General features: G+C 34.6%; 1 protein-coding gene, 1 long non-coding RNA gene and 1 pseudogene across 2 annotated transcripts; 2 read left to right on the top strand and 1 right to left on the bottom strand.

The window, feature by feature from the left end:
- Positions 1-460: 460 nt before the first annotated feature.
- On the top strand, positions 461-1,694 carry LOC120197684 (annotated as a pseudogene).
- A 7,288-nt stretch (positions 1,695-8,982) lies between these two features.
- Positions 8,983-15,142, top strand: LOC120197687 (protein KAKU4-like). The gene is made up of 13 exons (XM_039199115.1): positions 8,983-9,309; positions 9,856-9,920; positions 10,109-10,188; positions 10,411-10,517; positions 10,613-10,746; positions 11,653-11,835; positions 12,688-12,937; positions 13,072-13,148; positions 13,221-13,257; positions 13,697-13,760; positions 13,937-14,025; positions 14,310-14,409; positions 14,497-15,142. Exons 1-13 carry the CDS (start codon positions 9,039-9,041, stop codon positions 14,840-14,842), a joined length of 1,803 nt encoding a protein of 600 aa, XP_039055046.1. The 5' UTR covers positions 8,983-9,038; the 3' UTR covers positions 14,843-15,142.
- LOC120197689 lies at positions 13,280-23,393 on the bottom strand. The gene is made up of 3 exons (XR_005523289.1): positions 23,382-23,393; positions 16,470-16,476; positions 13,280-13,412 (listed from the first exon to the last, which is right to left on the bottom strand). It is a non-coding gene; the product is annotated as an uncharacterized LOC120197689 (long non-coding RNA).
- Positions 23,394-23,413: the final 20 nt, after the last annotated feature.

Genomic DNA, 23,413 nt, shown 5'->3' with positions numbered 1-23,413 from the left:
TTTGGTTTAATGTCTAAAACAATCTGGGTGTAATCATTTTTGACTATATTTGTTGATCTATGGACTCCTTTTTCCCATTTTTTTGAATACCCAATTGATCATTTGGGTTGGTGTTTAGGTATGGTGACGAATTCGGTTGTTTTACTGCGGTGTTTTTCTTTTCTCCATCATTGTCATTGTTGTCTATGCCCTTTATTCTTTCATTTGCTATCATTTTAGTATATCGTTATTAACAATTATGTCATCAAAGTAAAATCATTCTGTTTGGAAATCAGTTCTATGCTATTATAGGCATCTGATCATTTTATTGGTTTCAAGATTTTCACTAGTTGTAAAATTAATTTAATCCTTCTCAATCTATAGCTTAAAAATTGCTTGATCTCTATGAGGCTCTGTCCATCCTATTTGATTGTTGGATTTGGAAATTAGATGCAATTAAACTGTTGCCTATTGCAACTTAAGAGATTTATTTTCTGCCATGTGCAGCTTTTTAGTGGCATCATATAGACTATCAACGTTCAGCTCTACTTGTTTGACACCTTGAAGCTTGGTTGGTTTGTCCAAAAAAGAGTAATTTCCTGTTTTGATCCAAGTTTCTTGTATGAGGGAGGTGCATGCCATATGCTTGTAAATTATTATGCAAACTCTTTACGGCCTTTGAACGTTTTGACGAAAGAGAGCACCAACCCAATACATCGTCTTACATGGAGGGTGTTCAGTTGAATACCAATTGGGATGATGTGATTTGCCCTATATGTTTGGATTTCCCCCACAATGGGGTACTCCTCCAATGCTCATCTTATGGGAAAGGCTGCCGTGCTTTTGTTTGCGACACAAATCACATGCATTCAAATTGTTTGGATCGATTCAAAAATGCACATGGAATGTCGTTCCTTTAAATATATGATACATCTTCTACAACAAACGTTCAACTAGCAGAATCTGAAGACAACTGCAGGCCAACTTGTCCCCTATGTAGAGGGCAAGTCACTGGATGGATTGTTGTTGACAAAGCTCGTTTACTTCTAGATGAGAAGAAGCGTTCTTGTGAGGAGGAACAGTGCACATTTGCAGGAACCTTCTTGGAACTACAAAACCATGCTCAATTAGAGCACCCTCATGCATGCCCTTCAAGATTAGATCCTGCTCGGCAGCTTGATTGGGAAAATGTCCAGCAGTCCTCTGAGATAGTAGATGTTTTGAGCACTATACATTCAGAAGTCCCACGCGGAGTGGTTCTTGGGGACTATGTAATTGAATATGGTGAAAATGAATCTAGAGAAGAATTGGAAGACTTTCCTAGTAATGAGGGCAACTGGTGGACCTCTTGCATTTTATATCAGATGTTTGATAATTTTAGGAATTCTAGAAATAGAAGAAGGTCAAGAGTCAGAGATACTAGGACGAGAACTCGCTGTTCTAGTTATGCTTCATCAACTTCTGATGAAGGTTCAGTGCATTCCGTAGACTTTGCGGAATATAGAGTAGATGAGACTGATGATGAGTTTGTGAGCACAAGTGGCCCCTCAGGAGGTAGCACCAGGTATCAAAGGTGATTAATGTTCCTTTCTTCTTCCCACATGACTTATTGTTATAATAATTGGTTTTCTTCATAAGCGTCATAGGATTGTGACAGAGAATTAGGCTTCTTAAGATATCATAAAGGTAATGCCTTTTTGATAATTATAAGTTGTTTGGCCAACATTACTTGGATAATAATGAGATGACTGTGAGAGTGCCTGCGAGCAGTAAGGTATAGAAAACGAATCAAATTGTTTCATTGACATGTTAGAATAAACATGAATGCAGTTACTAGTTTCATGACCTTGTTTTCCCTCAAAATTTATCCATTTTTTGTTCATGGTTTGCACAGTTCTCAAAGAAGTCGATCCCGCTTTTATGATGATTAGGTATGTACCATTTAGATCTATTTCTTCCCTTTACAAAGCAAACTGTTGATGAGCTTAAATTTTCACTGGTATTGTGAAAACCTAGTGGCTTTGCTTAAAGGGTTATGTGGATTTTAACCATTCATTCGATCAAAATTTTCTAGCAGTTGCATATTGAACAAGTGAAGCCGAGGATTGATCCTGTGCAAGTGGTGAACAATTTGGTAATTGCTGCTACAGACAGTTAGAGTCTTGAACATGTAAAAACACCTTTGGAGCTTGTTATGCATGTATCGTATAAAACTTAATTTCATGTGGTTATGTTGTTCATTTTGTTGCGAAAATTACTTCAGTTAATATACGTGTATATATTATATTTACTAGTGCAAATGCAAATAGACACCTAAGTCAATGTAAAGAACACTCGAGAGCCAAGAACTCTATAAGAAAAAGGCAAAGAGAAGGCATATTGTTATGGTGATGTCACTCATGCGAGTATATTGGCTAAATGAAGTTATAATGTATTTAATACGAGGCAAATTTTAGATAACATACTGAACTGGAAAGCATAGGATTTTCAAGAATATCAAATACTAGTGAAATAGTGATAACATGGGGCCTGAGAGTTACCAACTTATATGGGACATTTTTGGGCAAGTTTTGAATGACATTATTTCTCTCCATGCCAACTTTCGACCCCATTACCTCCACTCCTGATATATTGGTTGTTTTCATTTTCACCATTTGTTCTCTCGAGTGCACAATCGCTAAGCCTATATTATTGTATATGAAAGGCAATGAAGAGTTCCTATTACTATTTTGATTATAGTTTTGTGTTCATTGTTATTACAAAATTAAAATAGAGAAAACAGAAAAATAAGGGTTTCAAAATCCTTTTACTGTTTGGTGAGAAAAAGTGATGCAAGGCACTTGTGCCCTTGATTGTGGATCTAGTTAGAGAGCAAGCACCTACAATAAGATAGGTTCTAAAAGAAGTCTTGGTGGTTGATGAAAGTGATAAAGGGTGGGCTATGATGATGATAGAGTAGGTTGCGGAAGATGGTTGTTTGTAGGCGTGGTGATGGCTATAGAAACAATGGAATGAGTTGGATAGTATCCTAGATAACAAGGAAGAAACTAGGCTATAAAGGAGTCTAACACAAGAAACGGATTTGGTCCCGATGACTATAAAGAGTCAAGAAATGCTAGTATCAATGGAAGGATAGAGGATTGATGCTACAAGCACACAAGGCACTTAATAAGTCAATAGAGTTCTTAAAGAACTTGACAAAAAGGAAAACCTCTCAATTGTATTTATATGCAAAAGGATGATGCCTTACAAATGGCAAGGCATTGGCTTTATATAGGAAATTAAGAGACTTGGCCGAATAAACATGTACCCTTTCGACAGCCCTTGTTTCCTTTTGACATTTAAAACATGTACCCTTTCGACAGCCCTTGTTTCCTTTCAAAGATACATGATTTTTGACATTTAAAACATGGTATGTAATATAAGGCATGTGTTCATCATACTTGGCATAAAAAGTAATGCATGCATTGGCATAGTATAGCAAGATGAACGTAGCATATGTAACATAGCATAAGACATAAGTATAGGATGTAAAGATAAATGAAAAGATGTGAGAATGATAGTAAAAACTCCCTAGTCCTTTATCTTATCCTCAAAGAACGATTGTAAGATGAAGTGTAGAAGATGTGAGAGTAGGATCACAACAAAAAGGAAGGGGATGGGTGTGTTCCAAAAGACAAGTATGAGTGAAAGTAGACCTTAAAGCTAAGGCAGCAGTAATAGCCTTGTTATTTGCAGCGATAGTAGCGCAAGTATTCTCTAGAACCAGTTGTTTTTATCGTAGTTCCAACATCAGATTTTCTGGTTATAATAAGCTCCGAGCCACCACCATGTTCTATAATGTTGCCCTTCTCACCAACTGTAACCAACTGATTCATTCCCACTATCATCCATAGAGTTGTTTTCAAATGATAATAATCAATAACAACTTAAAAGATAAAGATGATTATGGATGAAGAAGAATTATCAAGGGTTAAAATTTTAAAAAATGATGCATAACTGCAGCCTGCTTAGTCGTATAATTCTTTCAACTCAGCTTCTTCTTCACCATCACGATAATGCAGTTTACAGTGAGCTTTGGATGTCATATGTTTCCTAACCTCTGAATTTGCATGAAAAAACAAATTTTAATTAGCATCTAAAAATTGCATCTGAAATTAAAGATGCATTAATAGAGAAAAGACCTTGCACTTGAGGTTGTAACGGTGCCAATCGAACTTGTAATGGAGCTTCTAATCCGATGAATTCTCTATTAAAGATTAGTCCAGGCATTTCCTTTTTTCCGCCAATAAAACGATTTTGGAATTGGAGGGTCAAGGATGTAGCTTTTACTTACTGCCGGTATCCATGAATGTATAAAATAAACGAATCCCATCCGCTTCCCACCTCATGGCTCGACTGTGTTATCTTTGCATTTGACCTTGTAACACCCATCTCCCGTATACCTTACCATACATGAGATACAAATGTCACGTCACTTTTAAAGTATATTCCCATTTTAAGAACCCGTAAAATTTTATTTCTTCTTATAAACCCTTTTAAATTTAGTAATAATAAAACTTTCATTAAACTTACATAAGTAAACAAAAATAATGTTCAAACACTTTATCATTTTACATCAGATTAAATCAAATACTTTTCAGAGTGTTTGACTAAGTCTATTACATGCCAACTAATTACATCAAAATAAATATGGATGTCTTACTGTTACTGACGAGGCGACCCTTGCTTTGATGTCCGATGATCTCCTTACTCCACTTATGTTAAAACCTACGCATGAAATTATCTCACGCTAAGAAATTTTTAGTGAGGCATAAACAATCACAAGCAAAATTCTACGTACAAGTATATTATGACAATTCTAATATCCATTACTTCTTTCAATTCCTTAACATTCGATAGTTTACTTCTGTAATACTAATACAATCATTTCTCAACTATTACTCTAGTGTATGTGGATTGTACACCCACTACCAATACGGAAATATATATACACTTAGTATGAAATTTCTTAGTTTTGCGCATAAACTACCCATACATAAATTCATCCACTTAGTATAATTTCTTAAGTTTACACATAAAGTGCCCATACGAAAATTCATCCACTTAGTATGAATTTCTTAAGTTTACACATAAGGTGCCCATGCGGAAATTCATCCACTTAGTATGAATTTCTTAAGTTTACATATAAAGTGCCCATACGGAAATTCACCCACTTAGTATTAATTTCTTTAGTTTACACATAAAGTGCCCATACGGAAATCCATCCACTTAGTATGAATTTCTTAAGTTTTTGCACACTTAGTGCCAGTAGGTAATCACCATACATATATCAATCAATCATACATCTATGACTATCGTAACATATACATACATAATTAAATGCACTCACATGGATTGCCTCGCTATTGTATCCAAAACGCAAAGTTGATTACTCAGGTACTTTGCCTTTGCCTTTCGTTTTGCTTGTCTCGGGATCTGGATTTCGATTTACTCAAACATCCATTAAAGACACGTACAATGTCAATTGTTAGTATATTTCCTAACAGTTATACTTAAACAATACTCAAAAGTACATATTATTAACTTTCTATAACAATCTCATCCTATTTTTAACATTTCTGGCTCAATAGTATCGATACCTCCACCATGATATCAATATTACTATACTATGGTACCGATACTCTTATACGGTATCGATACCATTTTTACATTCATTTATCAATGTTATCGATACCTTCCTCACAGTATTGATACCCCCTTTTGGTATCGATACTTCTTGAAGCAGTATCGATACTACCCATATGTTCTTCCCATTTTAAGCCTATAATATCGGTACTGTTATTTTTTTTAGCATCTCATACTCAAACTTCTGTATATAACAAGTACATACATATTTACATTTAATTCATTTTTAGATGTGTACAATATTAAGATTTGAAGTTTCATTTAACATCAAAGTTAATGATTATGTTGATGGTAAAACTCAATTGATATGATAATAATATTTTAAGAATATAATTTAAAATTTAATTTGGACTTAAATTATAATTTGAGGATATGTAATTAAATTAAACCCATTAAAAACTTTATTTTCTCACACGAATAAAATTACTTCAGCGGTTAAAGGAATTGTTGTTTTTCCTAGAGGTCATGGGTTCGAACATCAATGACTGTAAGGGTGATTGAATGTTCATTGTAAAATAGTAAAGAATACTTAAAATAGATACTATTTTTTGTCAAAAGGTTACTGATAGATTTAATTGATTTATTTTGATATGTGTAAAATAATAATACATATAAATATAAAAAAGGAAATATAAATATTATTATTTGTTAACTTTTCTTATCGGACATTTTCAAGGGACAATTTTAAAAACTAACAGAAACACACTAAAGATAGAAGGAGTATTAAATTGACACTTTTAAAAATCAATAATAATTTAAATAATCATTTAAAACATATATGAATTTTGATAAGGGTAAACAATGTAGTTCATCACACACCTATTTCAACAATTATGTCTTGGTCACTTAATTATTTTTTTAAATTATAATTTTAACGTTACATTTTGGTTTGGTTTGGTTTTGATCATTCATCATTTTCTTAATAGTCTGAGGTGATTACAAGATAATATATTCTCATAATCTTTCTTAACCATTGACTGCACAAACAACATGCAGACGCAACAGCTCAAACCCAAAATCTCTAGAGAGAATAACAATTCCTTTAACCACTAAAGTCACTTGATGAATTCATCACCGTTGTTAAAAAATATAACTTATGGCATGACAATTTTTTATCTTTTAATGGTAACATGTTAGCATCACTATTACCAGCGGGCGACTAAAATATAATTAAAACGTAATATGAATTATAATTTTAAAGAAAAAATAATTGAGTGATCAAAAAATAATCATGACAATAGATGATGATTAAATACTTAGTTTAGACTTTTAATAAATATATCATCCTCTGTATATAGATCTGCTGTCTCTATTACTTTTGCCATTGATTTTAATTTTGTCAATCACACCACTTTACTATTTAATTTGTTCAATCAGACCACTAGTCGTTAATATTTGACGGAAATACCAACGTGACAATTAAAAGAATTGGTATATTTTTACATTTAGTTCTTAATATTTATAAATTCTCTCAATTTGCAAATAATTTAAATATAATTCAATAAATTAATCATTCACAATCAAGATCTAACATGGAAGACCAAATGATGCATGGGTGGGGATTGAACCTAGGACCTTGGGAATGCTTGCACATGCCTTACAACTGGACCAAGCTCCAAGTTTGTGTTATATCTTACACAATACCCTATATAATTTAGTTAATGATAGAGAGAAAAAAAAACTAGTCGCTTTCTTCCTCCTCATATATCTTCCCCTTTTTTTTCTTTACAACTTGTGTCAGTTTTATTAATTAATCTAACTTTTTTCTTTAATTTAGTTTAACTGGCGGTGACACCATTTTTTATGCTGGTGCCACCCGTTGATTATATTTTTTCTTTATTTTTTAGTGTTTTAATAAGAATAATTATGTCTTTGTGACATGTTTTATGCATTTATGACACGTTTATCTTTTCCTTTTGCAGCATGTTTTCCTCTACCATTTGGTAGCTTACGATTTTTTGTCGTTGTTTTTGTTTATCTTTTTTCTCATGGTTGGGTTTGACATCGTCACGACTGATCAAGATGACACTTATTTGTTATCATGATGATCTTCCATGCTTTGGACCCTTGGATTGATTTGGATACACGTTTTGTGTTCGTAGATAGTTTTTTCACGTCGCTTGACTCTGATTTGTGATTTGTCGGTGGCCTTTAGTAGCTTCATCCTCTTTTGTGGTTCGTTTGCTGATGTAGTCAGATTTGTTCATATATTTAGTTTGTTCGAGCTTTTGGTTATGTTTTTTTAACCTTTTTCTTATTTGATCCTTGTGTCTTGTGTGATCTAAGTGGCTAGTTTTTGTGTTAATGATTATAGGAAAATATCCTAATTATAATTTTATTTACGTATGTTATATTTGTAAATCTTCATTGTAATTTTGGATATTTTTTTATTTTTAATAAAACTAGCGGCTTTCTATAAAAAAGTTAATGCCAGAGAAAAAAAGAAATATGCTCATAATGAGAACTGAACCTATATTTTTTTTATATATATATAAATTGGTTCATACAATATTAAAATAAAAAATTAAATTTAAGATTTATATATTTTTAATTTAATTAATATTTTATTTTTATTAAAAAATAAAATGTATGAATTATTTATATTTTAATTATTTTTATTAGATTATGTAGTTTAAATTATGTAATTTAAAGTCAATTTTTTTATTAAACTCTGATAAAAAATTAATTAAATATAAACGATTCACATTTTATTTTCAATAAAAAATAAAAAATTATTACTAAATTAAAAATATTCTAAATTTAATTATATATAATCCTTGAATTATAAATGTGAAAAGGAAAATATTAAATTTATTTTAAAATATACAGAACTTAAATTTAATTTTTATTTGAATATTATATGAATCAATTTATAATATATATAAAAAATATAGGTTCAATTCTCATTATGAGCATATATATATATATATTTTCTCTAGTATTAACTGAAATATATAGGGATTGTGTAAAATATAACATAAACTTAGAGCTTTGTCTGCTAGTAAGGCGTTTGCAAGCATTCCTAATGTTTGCAGGTTTGATCCCCACTCCATGCATCCTTTTCAACCTTTATTTCCCATTTGATTTTCTAGAAAAATTATTTATTTAACTGTCACGTCAATATTTTCGTCAAATATTAACGACTAGTGGTATAATTGAATAATTAAATAGTTAAATAATATAATTGACAAAATTAAAAGATTAATGAAAGAAGTAAAAGGGCTACATATCTAAGTGATCAACTGAGTAGTTTACCCTTTGTTTTATGGTTGCAATAAGACAGAATATCGACAAGCCCTTAAACTGGTTTTCAATCTATTTGCAATTGTAACTAGTGACTAACCCACTTCCTCTCTTTACCACCTTCCCCCATGGCCTCGATTTCAGGAGCTGCCCAACACCGAGAGCCCAGATCCGGTGGCAAGATGCTGCGTCCTCGGCGAACCATGTCACGCACGACACCTTACTACCGCCCCAGATTGCTCAATTCAACTCAGCAAAACCCTAATTGGATCTCCAGGCATTTATTTTCCCCTACCCGCGCTATCGTCTCCGGTGCCACCAGAGTACTTTCCTCTGTTTTTGGCCTCGAATCCTCCTCCTCCTCCTCTTCTTCGTCTTCAGAACGTGATTCAACTTCAGGTTCCACATGCATTTTTTTTGCTCTCTTAAAATTATGTATTTTTGGAAATCCGTCTCTCCCCTTTCATTTCCTCCCTCTTTTTCGTTAATATTTGTTTTGATAGTAATAGCTTAAACACTAGGTTTTCGGTTGACGGGTTTCTACAATCAAAGCATGCATCTTTGTTGTTAACTTTTAATTCCAGACCAAAATAAGGAGCCTAGAATGTTGATTACAGCTACAGCCTGCAGGCAGTACTTTAGTACTAGCAATGTTAATATATTGCTTCCCTCTGGTATAGTACTTGCTTTGTGGTTCAACTGTTTTAAGCTACTTGTTTTCAGTGAGGTTACATATTATCATCTCAATTCTTGAGGCTTCCATTGTTTCTCATGCTTCTTTACTGGGCACTAACCTTATAGTGGATAATTAAGCATATTTCTTTTCGGTAGAAGATATAAAAAATCCGTGTTGTTGTTATGCTTCTGAAAGGCTACTTTCTCAGGTAGTAGTCCACATATTGCATCCGTGTTTATTGATAGAATTTTATTTTAATTTTGGTACAGATGACACTGGTGGTACAAATGATGGTCAGGATGTCTGGAGTCAAGGGCATAATAACATAGAACATGTAAGTTTCCCACCTTCTATGTTTTTTGTAATTCTGGTAAAGAAAAAACCAAAACATTTAAAAATAACTTTTTGGTGATAGTGGTAAATTTGGAGCTGATTTGATATATTCCTCTTCCTGTCTATGTTTATTTTTCCATGTATAAGGATCTTTGAGGATTCCTTAGTTGTTCTTTTGTGGGCCATCAGGGTGAGGCCCAACCTTTTGCAGGAAAGATTGAAACCAAGCGTCTTATAGAGCAACTTCTCTTTCAGGAGTCATTCTCAAGGCAAGTAAAGGAACTTATTTGCTTATTTGGATTTTTTTCCTGCTTTAATCCCTTTCTTTCTTCCTCCTTATGTTGTCCCGTTTATAAAATATTTGGTTCTTTGGCAAACTTTGCATGGCATTTTTAATTGGATGTGTGTTTCGACTATTATCCCTCATTTATATCTCTAGTTAATCATGAACTTCTAGTTTTGAACTTCTGAATGGATGCTATTTTGACCAGGGAAGAGTGTGATAAACTAACAAATATTATTAAGTCAAGAGTTGTGGATTCTCCAGTGACCAGAGGCATGGGGCTTCAAAGGCTAAATGAAACAGCTGACAGAGAAGGTGAAAGTGATTTGGCTTTCACAAAATTGGGAGAACAGATTTTGAGAATGAACTTCTCAACAACTATAGCAGACTAACTATTTCTTATTTTTCAGATGTCAATAATCATGATCTTTGTGGCACAGCTGTTATAGAGGCAAAAAAATGGTTAGAGGAGAAGTCAGGATCAAATTCTAAGTCAGAATTGCACCATGGGACCTCTGCTCAGAAGTTTTTAACATTGGCACATGTTTGTAACTCTTTTCTCTATGATGCTTGTGGGTTGTGTTTTTTACTCTTTCTGTGAATTATTTTCTTAGAAGGAACAAGTGCATGTGCAAATTCATTAGATAAGAACTTTATATTGGGAAAGGGGTAGATGAAAAGGTTAGATAATCACTATGATACTTCCTGTTTCATCAATGATTATAGTTTTGACATGTTCTGTGTGATTGATCCTTTGCCTCATATAACTTATGCTGAATGTTTTATTTCTTCCCCTTCTTCCTTTGGTTCTGTGCCTTCTTCTTTCTGCTCTCCCGAGCTTCCTTTATGCTGTCTTCATTTAACTTTTAAGCTGATATTTTTTTTTTCATATATTTCCTCCATTTCTTGTACAGCTGATGTTATAGCTTATCTTAAATGCTTCTTTTTCTTCCCCTTATCCAGTTGTCCCTTTGTTTCTATGTTGTCATTTTTTATGAAGATTGAAACCATGCTGCATGTCTTATCAACATATATTTATATATGTCTATATATATATATAGATAGATAGACCGCGCTTCTTTTACCTTTTTTTACTTATATGGAAGATTTTATGCAGAAAGAATCTAACATATACCTTAAAGACAAGTTGAATGTGAGCTGTAAATGAATATAAGCTACCCATTGTTCTCCAACTTATGATTGATTCTTGTAGATGCCAATTTGCCTATAATTGTTCCATTGTGCAGTTATTTGGTTTCAAAGTTTGCTCACATGTTAAGGCAATGGTGAAAGTGGTTTCATTTCTCTTGTGCATGATTTTGGCGTATTACTGTTGTAAATACCTCCATTATTAAAAGAAACTTATGATGAATGGCATGCTGATATCCAAATATTCTGTTAGTGTGAAAAATTTGTCAACCTCTAAGTTTGTAAGCTTTTGTTGCTGCAGAGCATTGAAGGTGAAGCTGGATCACCTGTGGACATTGCCAAAACATACATGAGAACTCGTCCTCCATGGGCATCACCAGCTCTGAACGATATTGAATTTAGATCACCACGACTATTTGGAGTGCCACTTTTCAAGGGAGAAACACCATATTCAATTGGGGGCAAGCACTTGTCCTCATCCAAGGTGCTCTTATATGCTTATTCCTTTGTTGATTGGATGTAATGATCCATATGTGTGTATTATGGTCATTAAGATTGCAGATCTTTAAGTTTCTTATGATATTATTGTTGGGTTGCTTTCCTGGTTGAGCCCATGGTTAACTCTTTTTTATTAAAAAAAAAATATTGCAATTTAGAGTTGTCAAGGGCACAAGGTGCACTAGTTGTGTAGCCTCAGGCACAAGGCTAAAAAAAGAACTACCCTGCATGAAGTAAAGTGCAATTTTTTTGTGTGTGTGTATATATATATATATTGAAATATATATAAAGTTTGTTTACAAAACATGCAATTGCTTTATTGGGTTATATGGATAATTTCTTTACCATCAGTGTCTGCGTTGAATACTATCAAATATTGAGAAGTATAGAGTTTGATAACCCTTTCTTACTAGGAAATACATATCTAATAAAAAAAGTGAAAATAAAAGAAACTAAAGAGAAATTCAATCAGGTGGACATTTTTATTTCTACCGCCTTGCAAAAAAGAATGCCTAGTTGCACCAGAAATATGCCTGAATAAATGAGCCAAACCTGAAAGAGTCTGAGGTACATTTACCCCTTCCCCCCTAGTGCTGAGGTGCAGGTAGCACGTGCATGCGTTAACTGCACTGTTGCAATCTTACCAGAAAAGAAATAACATCACGGTTCTCTTTGATCTGAAGCTTACTGATGCTTAGTTTATTAGGTCAAACGTATGCTTGCTCTTACTCTTCTATATGACTAATGTGCATGGGGGTGTAAGTTTGATTGTCTCTGCAGTACGTTTTTCCTTTGGTTAGGATTTAATTTGCTGCTTATACATTTTATATGGATTCAGTTGAAAAGGGATTATCCTACCACTGGTTCATGGAACATCCAAGAGGAAACACGAAAAGTGAGATCTAAGGCAACAGAAGAAATGCTGAGGACTCTATCATCCCCGAAAATTGACTGGTCTTTGTTTGCGTTAGAACAGAATAGTGCTCCTGATTCTTTAGCTGCCAAAAACTTAGGCCCTGCTGAGGAAAATAACCCAGATAGCTCTAAAAAATCAGTGGAGGCATCTGAAGATTTGGCTACTAGACCAGGTGCAGTATAACTTTTGGGAGGGAATAATCTCAGACATTTCTTCTGATAGTCTTTTGTACTTCAAAATTTTTGCAAGTCTGTTTGGTTTCTAGGCAGTGATATTCTAAGACATTGCATCGTTTTCTCATTTCAGCTTCACAGATTCCAGAACATGCATTAAACAGTGATGCTTTACCAATCCCAGCAACTCTTGGTTGTGAAGATTATCAGGTATCTTTATGATATGTTGATATTTCACTTTATTTGTCAAGCACTTATATTTGACTCTCTCTCTTTTGCAAGGGTATGGAAGCTGTTCAAAGCACTGAGAGAAAAAGAGGTATTCTTGCATCCTTTTTTATCTTTTGTTGTCAAATTTCCCTTGAACAAATGTAGTGGCTCTATATGTACTGCATTATGAATATTATTTTATTAATTTGAGGAATGGCAGTTATGTCTCTAATTAATATACTTGATGCATGTAGCCTGCCTTGTCTAACTTTTTTCCCATGAAAAAGTTATGGATGGTGATTTAATTACATGGTGTTTCCGTGTTTGTAGTGTCTTGACTAGGTTATTTTTCGGTAACTAAGGTTTGTCTCAATCTCAAAAGAAAGTACTTTTATTTTCTGAAGTTGCTCTTTATCTAATGAATTCTGGATCGAGGTCTTCATTGTGTAGCAGACACACTTTCTTCTGTTCTTTTCTCTTTAGTCTGTATCATCTGCTAAATATTTTACCTTTGTCAGAAGTTTTCTAAGTTTTTTGGGATGGCTCAGGTGAGACACTAGATGAGGGACATAAACTTCAATCAACGGTAGATATCAAAACTGCATCAAATAGGTTGGTATCATTCCCATTAAAAAATCCCCCTTCCACACAAAAAAATAAGCAAAAGAAAATAATTGTCGGCAGTGATGTTAAAGTGGTTTTATTGTTACTTGTGAAGTTCCTCATTTGTCTCTTTACGACGAGTTCAATGCTTTTCTTATTCTAACTTTTTACCTTTTATGCCACAGTGATGATGTTGCTGCTGATGCCAATCATTTTAAGGACACGAATGGGTCTATCCTGCAGTTTGGTTCTACTACTGAAGGAACTGTACAGGGTAAGAAACAACCTATTTGCTTTTAATTTTTCCTACTTAACTTTCATACCAAGGTCTGTTGCTATCCTCCTTAAGCCCTCGAAGTAGTGCCTCGTGAACACAGCTACAAATTGTATTGGTACATATGATTGAAACAGTGTGTTAACAATTTGGAAGATTAAATAATTTGTGTCTCTTCTGTAAAGATTCTTTTTATTGTTGGGGTGTTCATGTTTACAATTAGGACAGGTGGATTGTTTAATTCTTGATTACACGAGTTTTTCACCCCTGAACATAATCTGTAGAATCACAAATAGAAGGCAACCGTGTGACATTAAAAGAAGTTGCCAAAACAGGCCGTGCTGCTGATGCATCTACTGCCAATGGATTACCTTCAGGATTCAGGTGATAGTGCTGCTAGCTTAAATAATTTAGTTCTGACGTTGTTTGATGTTTTTTTTTAAAATTTGTTAAGTTTCTTCATCATTTCAGTATGTCAGCTGAAGCGGATAAAGAACAAAACCAGGGACCAATAAATCAAGAAGAGAATACAGTTGGTTCCGGGGATGAGAACGCAACAAGCACGGGTGAGAAGGACAAGACTAAGCCGTTGAGTGAGGCTTCCCTAGAAGTGTCAAAGGAAAATGAAAACAATGTTGCAGTATCCAATTCCCAGAACAGTTCAAGCATGCAGCCTGAAGGTGAACGTTCGCTAGAGCAGTTGAATACACCAAAGTCAAAACGCAGCATGGGAGGCAATAGCAACACTGGCATGGAGAAGCAGCAGGGAAAGAAAGTGAGCCGAAACACGAGGAGAACAAGGGTACGGGTCAGATGAAATATATGCTGTAGTGTACTAATGTTATGCCCGTAGCTTAGTGTAAAATGACGTGTAAACTAGAAGGATAATAATATGGGATGACCATATTATTTGTACACTATATTCACCGAGTGCAGTGGTAATCCTTTTTCTTTGTAACTACCCAGTTGTCAAGATGTGGGGATTATTTAGGTATCAGTCAGTCAGTCTGTGGTGTTCTGTTCAACTTCAGGAATTGATTTTTGTATTTTCATAATCATTGTAAACCAAATCGTGAATCTCTAGGAGTACCACTGGTTAATGACCTTTTTCTTTTCTTGTCTCGGTACAAGCCTGTTTTATCATATATGATTAGATATTGATGTATAAGATTCATTTTTAACATGTTTTCTACTCTACATTGATTTGGGCCATTAATGAACACGGACATTAAATAACACCACCAAAAATATTTTACAGCAACTAGAATAAAAGGTCAAGCGTAAGAACAGTCGAACAGTTTAGTGGCGATCGGCAGTAATGGTCTTAACATCCGGGCTAGGTAACAGTTTTCGAATTTTATCACTCTCCACTCCGATGCTTGCTATAAAATAACCTTAGCATTGTCCATTGGACAACTTGGGAATGAGATGACCTTAGCATTTGCCATTTGGCAAGTTGGGAATTAGAGAACAATATCTTTGACAGTGGAAACACCAGACCCTATAATCCACAACGACACCACCACTCAAGCCAAGCTCAAGCAGGAGAAGCATCGGGGCAACGATCACCACTACTTCAAGCTCGTTAAGATCTCTTCCCTTGCTCTCCTCAAGATGATTCTCCATGCCCGTTAGATATGACGGGGCTGATGCAAGGCAAGACTAATGCCGACTCCATCATTGTATTGGACACCTTTCCTTTGCCAGTTGAAGGCCTTCGAAACTCGGGTTAACACTCATGCTGATGCCTCTGAGTATATGGTGGATTATTCGTAGACCAATAAACTGGTTTTCTTCTCCTCTCTTGTTTCAACCCCCCCCCCCCCACCCCCAACTCCCCCGGATTTTTCTTCATGTTTTGAATATGGTTTTGCTGTACAACAAGTGTTCTTGATACAGTCTGTAATTTACTTTTACTACTGATAACTTTGTAAGACTCTCCCAGACAAGTGGAGTTAATAATTATGGACGGAAACGGAGTAAGTGGTTGTTTTACGATAATAGTTTCACCATTAAGAGAAAATCCTTATTTTGCACAGTCCAAAAGGAAAATTGTGTTTCACCTCAATGTGCCTACAAACTTGTGTTCGAGTTATATGAATTTGTTTCAGTAGTAGCTGTTATTGTTATTTTGTCTCGTGTTAAGGGTGTCTAAGCCCGTTGGAAGTTGAAACCATAATAACGTTGTCAATGTAAAATCATTTCTCTTAAGAGGTATTGTTGTTTGTTTCACATGTTGGAGAATGTAGTTCGATGGTACCGTTCTCTCAACCTAGGTATGGACGCTGGCTGTCTGGTATTGATGTTTCAATCAAAATGCTCAATCAGCAGTTTCAGGAGCCATTCCTGGCGGTTGTAATTTATCCAACCAGGACTGTTTCTGCTGGCAAAGTTGAACTGGAGCTTTCGGGACTTACCCTCAAGGATATAAGCCTCCTGATGACCCTATCTCTGAAAATCATTCCATTCCTCTGAGCAATATGTAATTCCATCAAATTTTATTTTTTTATTTGTTTTGTAATCTTTCAACTGCCTTCCTGGTTGTATAGTTTATAACTTTCGTTCCCTTACAACGTTTATTTCTTGCTCAAATTTCATTTATCTGTTATACATGAAAAGTAAGGTGTATATTAGTACTATGCAAGACAAGAACATGAATGAATGATTAGATTGGAATCTCCTCATTATCTTTCTTAAACAACAAAACGTTTCAACATTGAAAAATGATGCAAACCAATTAGAAAATCTTGTTTACAACAGAGCAATCATTCCTGATTTCACCATGTTTTCCTGTCTTGACCCCTATCCGCCCGAGCTTTGTTATGGCAGCTACAAAAGCCTCTTCAAATGCAGCATTGTTGGATGCACATAGGTTAACAATATTTCTTGACCTTGCATCATTGAACAAACCAGATCTGTAAGAGTGAGGCCATGTGAGTCAAACATGGCATTGAGCTTGTTTAACTTGAAATCGGGATGAGGGAGATGATGGCGTACACTGGCTCTTGTTGAGATCTTACCATCTAGTCTTCCCAGTTCTACTGCATAAGATGGGCCTACAGTCTGCAAAAAGAGCACAAATTTGATTATTTATATCAGGCACAACAATTGAGCAAAGTAGCAGCTTTAACAATGGGTTTCATACCAAAGCAATGATATCCCTAGTAGCCAGGGCCAAGAATCAGCACATGAAACCTTGTTTCGGCACTCAGGCACACTATCAACGGCAGCCTTGGATTTATCAGTGTCAAATACATCCCCAGCTAATGAAAGATCATCTGGATTATTCTTCTCTGCACGATTGTTCCATGAAGCTAGCATCACCGAAGCATCACACCCTTACACAAATATAAACAGATATGTACGTAATTACCGTCTCAATCTGCATAACATAAAATATAGTGGCAATGGCAAAGGCAAACCCGGACGAAACAATCATGAAAGAATAGTCTAAGAGTTGCTTGAGCTGTAACAAATGTCTGCTCGAACTTGGCTTTTACTGCAGATCTGACGATTGATTCAACATCAGGACAGGAGTTGCGATAGTAATCCACTCTGAGTTTAACATGGCTCAGACTGAGAGTAAGGTGGAGAAACAGGACAAGTAGCAAAAAGAGACTGGGAGACTTCTTTGTTACAGACTTAAGTCCATTTCATTTGCTGTGTTAATATAGTGCAAAGATGGACTGAATGGTAATGGTAACAGTAGTGGCATGGCCCCTTGATTAGGTGCAAATTCTGACAAGGACACTATGGGTATGGGAGAAAGGAGGCTTTTCAATTAAATAATTAGCATTAAGCAACCATTTTGATTTGGTTTAGTGGGGGTTCATACCCTCATATTTCATTCTGTTGTTGTCCCCTTGTGGATATGTGACGGGGAGTTGAATGTTGTTTTTTTTTTTAAATTTCTTTTTACATTTTAAGATTAATCTAAAAACATAAAAAGCTTAGACAATTTAGTTTTAGTATGTGTACCACTACATTGTCCCGTTTACCAAACAGAGATTCATTGGACAGACAATTGCAAAACTAAAAAAATTAAAATATAAAACCAGAAATGATGAACCAATGAATGATTCACAAGTTTTGTTCAGATCCTATACTAATACAACCATCTAGCTTACGCCCTGCAATGAAGTTGATGCAGATTCAACAAAATCTCTGCATGCCGCATTATAGTCTTGAATCAAACATCAAGGCAGCAGTCTCAATCATCAACAACAATCCTTATTTTATGTTCATGTAATTGCCATAAACGATAACATATGGTAATAGCTGTGACCCTTCTCTCCATTTGACTTAACAGTAGATGCAATGAACATCACTCATCAACACTTGTGTTTCTCTCAAGAGTCAACTCAAAGTTAGAATTTAAGTCAACGTCAAAGACTCAACGGATTACAACACAACCTTTTATTATTCCTAAAAAAAAGAAACTTATTATTATTATTACTATTACACAAATATAAGTTCTAATTGCTATGAGCCTGTGATATTTGTTTAGACAAAGAGAAACTAAAATAGTAGTAGGGGGAGATAGTCTTTAGAACCAAACCATAAGAAATATGAAAATAAACTAGGATCTAATCATGCCCAATATCAAGAATAAAATAGTAGATGCGGAAGCGTACTTGGATTAATGGATAGGTTGAAATCCTTGAGTCTTTCTTGTCTATATATACTTATAACTCTACCCCTCATCAAATTATAAATACAACTTTAATAGTATCTACACTTTTATTTTCATTATACTTCTATACATTATGACTTTATAACATAATTGGTCACTTAATTTATGTCATATTTTATGACAACAATATACATTATAAATATGTGCCCATAATTATGGATTTTAATCCAACAATCCCCCACTTGGGAAACATATGTTTCTTGATAAATGTTATAACACCCCAAATTACATGCTAGTAATTTTAGGTTTACCTGAGAGGTATGTGAACCTCGTGGAATTCGTAATTACAGTCTTTGGATCGAGTTGGGCTTGATTGGGTTGGATTGAGCACAAAAGATCATAAAAAGGGAACTTTTGCATAGCATATAGATGAGGAGGGACCAATAGTGCGATTATCCCATTTTTAAAAGATGAGAGCTTTTATCTCTTTCATCTCCTTATTCTCTTCATTTCATTCTCCCATTTCTCCTCCAAGCTAAAGGTAAATATTTTAAGTCATTTCATACTTTTTTTAAGCTTCAATCTCGTCCTTAATTATTCCATCAACATTGTTTTGGAAATTCAAGCTTTGGGATTCTTATTTTACCAGTGGGGGTTTTATCACCCAAGACTTAAAGAGAGTGTTGGTTGGCTATAGGAGCTTCATTTTGGGTTTCAAACATCAAAGTAGTGTTTTTCTAATCCTTTGTGGTGTTAAGTCTTTCATAAGCATGATGTTTGTTAAGATTTGAGTATTTGAGCATTTTAGGGTTTATGCTTGATTTCATGATTAGATGACGTTTTTAGTGTAAAGCATATCTTTTTATGACACTTTATGAAACTAAATAACTTCCTAAAGCTTTAGCACATGATTAGGAACCAAACTAAGACATTTCGAATGATTTTTGGGTGTTTCCCTAGCGTACACATGATATTTCTGGGTTCAAGTGTCGATACTGGATGAACAATGGATGAACTGTGATGAAATCTAGGCAATTTTTGTAAGGAGTATCAATACTGAGGTCACGTGGTACCGATATTGGAAAACATAAGCCATTTTTAGTACTGATACTCATGGAGTATCGATAATGCAAGTAGAGTATCGATACTACTGATACATCCACCACACATCCAAAGGATGGGCTTACTTTGCATCCATACCCAATCACAAGAGGACAAGCCAAATTACTCAAAGATCAACTCCAAACTGCAGTCCAAGCCTTCGTTAGTAAAGGCCTTCACGCCCACATGGAGTTTGAAGAATTCAAGGAAGGAAAATCACTCATCCTTCCCTCATCATCAACTTGAATCATAACATCCCAAGTCATTCCCGAGTCCAACTGTGAAACCAAGGAGATATGCCCAGAATTAAGTCTAAACCACCCTAAGCCCCACCATTATGTAAAGTTACCTAGTGCTTAATTTATAAAGCCTATGATAACTCGTAATCTTAGGGAATTATTGTTTTATTTTAGGATAAGGACAAATAATTCATTGACTATAGCCTTTGATAGCTTATCATCCTCCCTTGCCTATCACACCAAGCCCATTAACACATGCCTTGATAGCTTATCAAAACTCCTTCCCCATTTCTTATCATAAACATGGGCGCCTATCAAGAGCCCATATCCCTCTTTTCCGCCTATTCACCTTCTAGAAGGAAGATTTGGACCATCCATCAAGCCTCAAGAGCCCTTTCAAGTTATCTTTCATCTACACCGTCAGATCAAAGTTTCATCAACAAACGTCATTTAATGCTGCCCATCATACAAGCATTTAGGATAGTTTTTTTTTTAATTATTTTGCTGTATTTATTGTTATTTTATTCATCAATCATGTTTCCCTAAGGACCCCTTAAACACTAAATAAAAGAGCCCCCCTCATTGTAATCATCAATTTTTTTTATTCAATACAACGAGAGTTCATTTTTACAAGAGTTGATTGCCTTGTGCCTTCAAAGAATCTTATTCTTTAGTTCTTCTGAGTTCTTGAGAAAGAGATCTTCATACTCTGGTTTCCATATTCACAGCGATTAGGAGGGCTGGTTAGAGCCATATTATCGAGTTTTCCTTTTCTTTACGATTAAGAGGGTTTGATAAGACATATCCATCTATCTTTTCATCATCCATCATCATCCTCTTCCTTTATTATCATTCACGCCAATCCACATCAAACCATAGGGTTTGCGTTATGTATCATACTATCGGGGGTAAATTTTTAATTTAGTTTTTCTCATAATTTATCCATCCTATCTTAATTCCATTTTCACCAACTTCTTCCTTGTTTCATCATCTTTCCAGTATTTATCCATTAAAATCAAACAAACCCTAATTTGGGCACCTACTCTAAAGGTAAGATAATTTGTTCTTTTTTATTATATGTTTTTTTCTTGTTTTAATTCTTACCCTTGTTTTCTCTTGTCCTTATTCATTCTCAATCTTATTACCCTTGTTTTATTGTTTTAATTTTGTTTTCTTTTTATATTTTCCAGCAAACAAAACTCCTCCAAAAACCCTAATCTTACCGTCAATCCCTAAACACCCATTCAAAGCCTTTTCGTTTATTCTTTGAGTCTAGAGCCTTCCTAGGTTTGTTTCATCTATTAGAGCAACGTTAATATCATCCGCTACCACTTCTGTATCAATTGGTATCAAATTTGGGATGACTCTTGGAGAGAACTAGGCATTCTTAATTGTTCTTGTAAGCATCAATCGCTGAAGTACCCCAATAGAGCTAGTTCACAAAGATTCATCATTTTCAGGTTCTTTTTGCAATCTTTTGATTTAGTTTGGATTCCTTTCTTTTAGTTTACTATTTTTTATCAAAAAGAAAAAAAAGCAAATGAATAAATTTAGAGCTGATTTTTTATAGGACCATACCTCATATAAAAAAGGTTCTACAGTCCAAAATACAGCCAAACCGGAGTTCATTCACCCCTTCAATTCAATCACTAAAGTTTGTTCAGCAGATTCATGCTACTTACAATATCAAATTTTCCAAAAATTTTCCAGAAAGATTTTTTTGCTAAAATTTTCCAAATCATAACTAGACTGCATAAAAAATCAATTTTTTTGGAGATCGCCAACCCCTAAAAAACATTGCTCAAGTTGATCCAACATTTTAGGTTCTGTCCATATTTTAGCTTTCCAACTTTTCTTTGAATCTTATTGCCTTAGGTTCTCTAGTTCACCATTTCTTTGTTCTTTTACATAATCTAACACATTCTATTCCTTGTATTAGTAGGACTAAAGAGTTTGCATATTTCTTCTCCCTTGCATTCTCAGAGTCATATCTTTCTTTGGCATCTTAGAACTCCTAAGTTATATTCTTCTTTTGTTAGTGATCAAACTCTGATACAAACATCGAAAGACTTCTAGAGAAGAAAGTTTTGATACAAACATCAAAAGACTTCTAGAGAAGAAAGTTTTAAAGAGTACAAGATCGACTTTCTTGTCTTTCGTTGTGTTGCTTCCTTGGAGTGACTTGTGAGGTTTCTTGTTTTTCTTTTCTTTTTCCACTTTAAATTTTTCTTTGAGTGTTGGGATTTTCAGGATGGATAACAAAGGAAATGCAATAAAAACCTTGAGGGTATCTTGACTGCAATTATCAAACTTCAACAACAATTTGTTGAACTCAACATCACCTTACGACAACAACAACAACCGTAAATTAACCAATCGAGAACACCCAATGACAATCAACCAAACAATTTGATGGTCCCTAGGCGTGCTCAACCTAGATTTCAAATGATGAAACTTTTTGCAAAACCAAAGTTCACAATTCCTTTTTTCCAAGGAGATTAGGATTCGGATGGCTACATCGATTAGGAAGGAAAAGTTGATCTCATGTTTTCCTACCATGATTGTCCTCTCGAAGAACATGTACCACTCATAATTTTGGAATTTTCAGGGTATACTCATACATGGTGGATGCAAACTTGAAAAGCAATTCAAGATCACATAATTTCGAACATTAGATCATGGGACGTATTAAAGAATGTCATACGAAACCGTTTTCTTCTGAAACCATATATATGGGAAGTAAAACGACTCTATTGACTTCGACAAGGAAGAAGTTCAGTCAAAAACTACTACAATGAGATGCAATCCTTGTTAAATCTGACAAACATAACTGAAGACGAAGAAGACACAATGTCAAGATTTGTTGTTTGCTTAAACACAAACATGGTTGATCTTATTAATTTACATGGACAAGAGAGTCTTGAAGACATATAGAAGAAAGAGATAACAATCAAAGAACAACTTCAAAGGAGATTTCATTTCTGAGAAAACTGCCAAGGTACCTCAGCTTCTTCCTTTGGTAATCCATTGAACTCTTACTTCATCATCCACTCATTCTTTTGCCGCGAATAAGAAATTGAGGGGTGAAAAGCCTAAGTTAGCTTATAAAGACTTGGCTGAAAAACCTAAAAAGTCCTGAGAAAATAAAACCTTATGCTTTAAATGCAAAGGTCACAACCATGTCAGTCGCGATTGTCCAAATTTGAAAACCATGGTAATCCGAGAAGAGAATTATCGTTGGACCGATACAAATCGGATTGTCTAGAGGCTTTGGAAAAAGATACGCCCATTCACTCAGACAGTGATGAGTTTGACTTATTATGCATGATTATGAGGAAAAGTTTGAGTACAAAAACAGTCGATGACTTGGATATACAAGGAACAAATATCTTCCACATGAGATGTCAGATTTAAG

This window comes from Hibiscus syriacus, unplaced genomic scaffold (assembly GCF_006381635.1).
Source record: "Hibiscus syriacus cultivar Baekdansim isolate YM2019G1 unplaced genomic scaffold, ASM638163v2 tig00117048_pilon, whole genome shotgun sequence".
Lineage (NCBI taxonomy): Eukaryota > Viridiplantae > Streptophyta > Magnoliopsida > Malvales > Malvaceae > Hibiscus > Hibiscus syriacus.
The sequence above is the reverse complement of the archived record's forward strand: the minus strand, read 5'-3'. Positions and strand labels throughout refer to the sequence as shown.